Source organism: Macrobrachium rosenbergii, chromosome 4 (assembly GCF_040412425.1).
Source record: "Macrobrachium rosenbergii isolate ZJJX-2024 chromosome 4, ASM4041242v1, whole genome shotgun sequence".
Taxonomy (NCBI): domain Eukaryota; kingdom Metazoa; phylum Arthropoda; class Malacostraca; order Decapoda; family Palaemonidae; genus Macrobrachium; species Macrobrachium rosenbergii.
The window spans coordinates 404,786-410,785 of NC_089744.1; the positions used below are offsets into that span (position 1 = coordinate 404,786).

The 6,000-nt window shown below is 37.0% G+C and overlaps 1 protein-coding gene across 1 annotated transcript in view; it reads right to left on the reverse strand.

Moving 5' to 3' along the window:
* The window catches only part of LOC136829365 (G1/S-specific cyclin-D2-like), a 75,301-nt gene extending 70,282 nt beyond the window's left edge, over positions 1-5,019 (reverse strand). Inside the window, exon 1 of the mRNA XM_067087815.1 lies at positions 4,190-5,019. Within this exon, the coding sequence (XP_066943916.1) occupies positions 4,190-4,411 (222 nt within the window). The 5' untranslated portion in view covers positions 4,412-5,019. The remainder of the gene's footprint in view (positions 1-4,189) is intronic.
* Positions 5,020-6,000: the final 981 nt, after the last annotated feature.

Genomic DNA, 6,000 nt, shown 5'->3' on the forward strand with positions numbered 1-6,000 from the left:
AACTTATAAATCATAAAAAACACAATTATAAATTCTAGGTTAACGCCAAAACATAAATCAATTATAATTTCATAATTTTTTTAAATACGCTCAAGTACCAAATGACACAACCGACCGGCACTTACAGTAGGTGTGCTAATCAATATACGAGCGCAACAGAATTGAAGAGCAACTCTGATATTATAATAAAGTAATTACCATTAGCTTTCGGCAGATATCTAAATTTACAGTACCGTTAATATACACATATGCAGGCGTTCAAGCGCACACGCACGCACACAGACACATGCCTGAACTCCCTTTTTTACACATTTTTGCTCGGGCAATTTTAATGTCTCACATAGCATACATGGCATGCCTGTTTAAAATACACTGTAATCATCTTCATTCCTTCGTTTCTGTTGGATCAAAGCGTCCAAAGGGCCACATGAAGCCTCTTAACCTTCCCACACTTTCGGCTAAGTGTGCTACGGGCAGAAGCCCGTGTAGGCTCAGAGTTGGATTAATTCAAACCAAAAAAGGAACTACCGTATTCATTTTAACACGCTTAAGCTTTCGAATCCCACATATGAAACTGAATTTATTAATAAGAGACCTAATCAACTTGAAGAATACCAAAAATACAGTAGTGTCCGTGTTTCATATACAAATTACAAAGACGTAATTGTTTATCATTCAAAAGTATTCATCACTGATTGGCGATCACTATAGACGTGTTCTCAGGCAGCACACAATCGGCCACAAATTGTAAAACACTAATAAAAAAAGAAATAAAAACTATATAAGACTCATAAGGTATCACGGAACTCATTCATACTGACAACAAACAAAATACAAAAAAAAAAAAAAAGGAGGCCGTTCATCAAATCACAGATTAGGCCTAATAACTATCAACCAGGTAATGGACCTATAAAACCACTCAGTTTATCGGTCACAAGAGAACTGTGCCATGAGCTCTCCGGAGAGAACGCGCCTAGGTTAAACGAAATAAAAATGTCAAAGATGGTGTTTAACATTATTAAGGATTGCTGTTTAACAGTCTAACGGTCTTACCAATGCAAGGCGTACCTGCTGCAACCAATTTGGCGTTTAAACGAATACAAACTATAATGATATTTTCTTACACATGAATAAATTATCTATTTATACAGCATAAGCTATCCAATTATGATAACTAATTACTGAGGTCTAAGTTTAGAAAAGGGCAGTCTGACTTATGTCACAAAATTAATGAGTAAAAAAGGTGAAAAGTTCATATTCATAAATACTCTGGCAGGTTACAAAATATATAGGTAGATAGGTAGATGATTATTTGATTTCTTGATATGAGCAGGAGAGAGAGAGTACCATGTGAGGGTTTCTTAATCACATACATCATGACGGGAGCGATTATTTATACGGGATCTAGGCCTATGGACCTACACCTACCACCACTGTACTTCTCCGTAGTCACTCTCTACAACAAAAAGGCTAGTGAAAGTGGAGAGGCGGAGGAAGAGGTACAAAGAAAATACTTTGTCAGAACGTGAGAGCATCTTCTGTAGACTCACTTCGGCAGTGAATGAATGTAATAATACTAAGGGAGGTAAAAAAAATAAAGGTATCAATGCACTACTGATATTTGAATTTGACACTTAAAAATCGGGACATCTATACTGGTAAACATCTAAAGTAATTCAAACGGTAAGCGTGGACATTAAAAAATACACACATTCTCTCTCTCTCTCTCTCTCTCTCTCTCTCTCTCTCTCTATATATATATATATATATATATGTATATACATATATATAATATATATATGTATATATATATATATATATATGTATATATACTGTACAGTATATATGAATTGCAATGTCAACAATTAAAACCTAAGTAATAGATTTTCAAAGCACAGCTAAACAAAAGCAGTTCACTATCAACATCATGTTTATCTCTCTGATCTTATAAATAACTAGATAAGCTGACCTTCAAGCAACGCATGGCTCTCCTGAAGAAGCCTGTATATATACAGTATATATACTGTATATATATATATATATATATATATATATATATATATATATATATATATATATATATATATGTGTGTGTGTGTGTGTGTGTGTGTGCGCGCGTGTGTATATACATATTTATATTAAGTATCTATAACAGTGCTACTACAGTATGATATCTACCGAGCTATTCGCGACCTACCAAAAATTAAGATGCTATCTATCAAACAACCGAATTAAGGCGTGTGGCAATTACTTCCTCAAACTATATATAAAACTACTTGATCCCCAGGGGCTAGTACTAAATACGGGGAAACAGTGACTCGCCTACACAGTTTCGTCGTGTTTAGTACTAGCCCCGGAGGGCTCAAATGTAGAAAATGGATGGTAGGTATCATACTATAGTAGCACCTATATAATTAACTAAACTGAGACACTACACCAATTTCCTTGATTACTTTTGGGGTGTCTTATATTTGCTCTCGTTTGGTGCATTCGACGGGTACCATTTATTCGTTAGTTCTCAGTTGTCTTGAATCAGAAAAGTCTACTGTGTCATACTTCTTTTTTTTTTATTATTATTATTTGGAAGATGAACCCTATTCATATGGAGCAAGCCCACAAAGCCCATTAACTTGAAATTTAAGCTTCCACAGAATATAGTGTTTATTGGAAAGAAGTAAAAGAAGGTAGGCCTATTTGGAAATACAGGAAGAGATCGGTTATCAAAGAAGAAAAAACAAATTAACAAATTAATGAATAAATAAAAATGCATGTAAATTATCAAAATTCAAGGAGACATGTTTTAAGGTAGCACGGCACTGCATCTTCGCTTGAACTTTTGAGGTTCCAGTTCCACGACATCCTCAGGGAGACTGTTCCACAGTCCAACGGTGTGAGGAATAGAGGACCTCGAGCGAGGCACACTGACTACATATTAATGCTGCTGCTCGGCAAATCTGGTCGCTCTCGGCAGGAAAAGAGGACCAGGGATCAATTGTGAATATGAAAGATCTGTCAAAGTAGAATTTACGAAAAAATTTACAAACAAGAGACCGCCCGTCTTTGGTTTATTACTGAATAGTTTAAGAGTATTGTACAAGTCTCTTCTCTACTAGATTTTATTCGTGTAACACTCTCCCTCCATTTTTTTTTTTTTTTAATAACTGCATAATGGAACCACGTTTATTTATGAATTTAAGTGTATAGTCTGGTTGGGGGGAGGTGTTTATTTTTCAGTCTTTGTAGCGACGAACGTCTATACATAATCTACAATACCCGATACCTGTTCAGTCACTACCAATGTCAACTCAATTGGAATGACCTGACGAAGTTAATAAAATTTAAAATTCGCCTGTATGGCACGAAACAAGTGATTTCTACGTACGGCAATACAGTGCACGCAAAACAACTTACTTTAGCCTTTGCGCCTTTGCAACGCAACTGTAAATGCTTTGAACAGCAGGCAAACAACAACATTCAGGCACATGGAAGAGTAAACTTTTTACATTATTCTGCTTAGCATCACAAAAACACATCACATACCTTATGACGGCTTAAATTACTGTAATTTAAAAAAACGCATCGAGTAACTTGGTGTCTCATCAAACAAACCTCTGAAGAATGTTTTGCCACATAATTCCCTACCAGGCGACAAACGACATAATTATGCGACTCAAACGATTAAACTCTAGATTACAATACCACTGATGAAAAATACAAAACATGGTAACAAACATCTGGCCGATTTAGGTTCCCATAATTTTCTAAGCTGACAGTACTATGTGGCTCCCGAATAACCTGGCAACAGCGCCTTGGGTCTACTACACATCTCAACAGCTATGGCAATAGCTGAGGATTTCACATTTCTTTATTGAAAAAGGTACAACCAGATACATCAAAAGGTTAGATTTCATTCATTTACAAAACTCAGTTCAACACTTGAGAGTATTTCCCATTTCGCAATAACCGTAGGCCTAAACATACCCTCGCTTAGCAACCATGCGACGAAATGCGACACATCTTGCTCCCTCTAAGCTTTAAGTTTTTAAATAAGCGCTGAATGATCATTACGAATCAACAAATCAGTAAAATGACGACAAAAACACACGTTACTCCGTATAAGATTAAACTTTGAACAGATGTAATCAGAAATAAAGTGGTAGGCCTGTAGGTGACCAAAGCTGTTCCTCACCTGTAACATCCAATGTGCCGCCATCTCCCGCATGTAAGGTTCTACGTCCGTTTGTACGCACGAAAAGTAACTGGAATTGGGCATATATTTCTCCTCGAGGTGTAATAGATTTAATAAAACTCTGTCATCCTTGAGTAACACAGGGTCGAGATAAGCCTTGCACTTCATGTCCAGCTCTACGGAGGCATTTTCGCAACACAAAAGGTCATTTGCGAGGTCCATTTTGGTGTATATTTCGAAAGGAGACTTTGAGGTAATAATAATATTAATAATAATAAAGCAGTCACAATTATTTACTAATATATGAGGACTGGACTTAAGTTCTAATGAACCCGAAAGGTTAGGATGAAGCTAGTGATGAACATTTTGATGGCGCTTTCTTTTCTGTCGTCGACTGCGTTTTATTGCGATAAAATATATTTAAAATGACTAGTTGGATAAACCTTAACAAAATGACACATACACCGAGGAAATATTTCTTTAAACAAAACTTGAGACGGAGTTACTGGCTACGACAACTTTTTCCTCAATTGGGCTTTAAATTAAGAAAGGAAAAAAATTCTTATGTATTTTACTCGTAATACCGTAGAGCACACACGTTGTTTTGATGTAATGAGGTAGGATGAGAAAAGTGGCATCCGTAAAACGAAAATTCACATTGTCTTCAGAGCTCTCGCGCACACTGCACTTGCATCAACAGAGAACAAGGTCGCGAAGGCCGGAGCGAAATAAATGCATACGTTCCCTTTACGATCTCCGGCCTCACTGAATGCGCGAGAGAATAAGTTAGCTCTCGTACTGGTGGACTCGAGTGAATTGTAGCCGCAACCAGACTTCACCTGATAGCTGTCTGTTGCCAAGTTTTAAAAAACATTGACAAGTTGTGAACTAAATGTATATATTTATATGTTTCACTCTGTGCTAGTTCAACAGGTCGGTTATGATAGTCCGCACTACCAATTAAAAGCTAAGAAGGGCAGCAACAGTTATGTAATAACGCCTTAAAGATTTGATGCTTATGACTGGACGAAAATAACAACTTGGCAACTACAGCGGACACCAGATGCGTTCCGCAGAGACGTCGTTTCCATGCCACCTTCTTTATCTTGCATAATTACTTGCTAATCGAATTCCCTCGGGGTATTCCGGGGAGGATGTTTGATGGGAAAGTATGCCTTCCCGAAAACAAAGATGAGAGCCAAAGGCATGCATACACATCATACCATAACCACTTCCTCTGCTACGAGTTACCAAAGGTCGCTATCCACTACATCTTAACTTTGCTTATCTTACGTCGGTATTCGCCATTAAGAGGCAACCTTTGTTTGTTTGTTATATGACATTTGTAAATCGTTTTTAAATAAGCTTGTGTGTGCGTAACGGGTGTGAAACGTGAAACACACAGTCTACTCAAAATAAACTTAAAAGATAGTTTTAGTTCAACAGTACAGCAGCAGCAGTCTCAGCAGGCGGTAGCTGTCAGGCAACAGGAAAGTGAAAGGATGCTGTCTACAATTTTTGATTCCGTTAAAAGTTTTCATTCCGTTTCGCAATTCCAGTTCCTCTTATTTATGATAAGGAGGTGTTTTTCACAAGCATAACTGCGCCTTACTTTAGTTATTACATAAAAAAAAAAGATTCCTCGTACTATTATAATCGAAAAATCTTATACCTATAATGATAATGCGAAGTCGAGCTCGTAACTGAGAACAGGAAATATCTTTTATTTTATTTTTTTTCCTATCTCCCTCTTTTATGAATACGCTAATAGCTGCAAGGTGAGAGCGAGGACCGGAAGGAAGTGGCAAGGA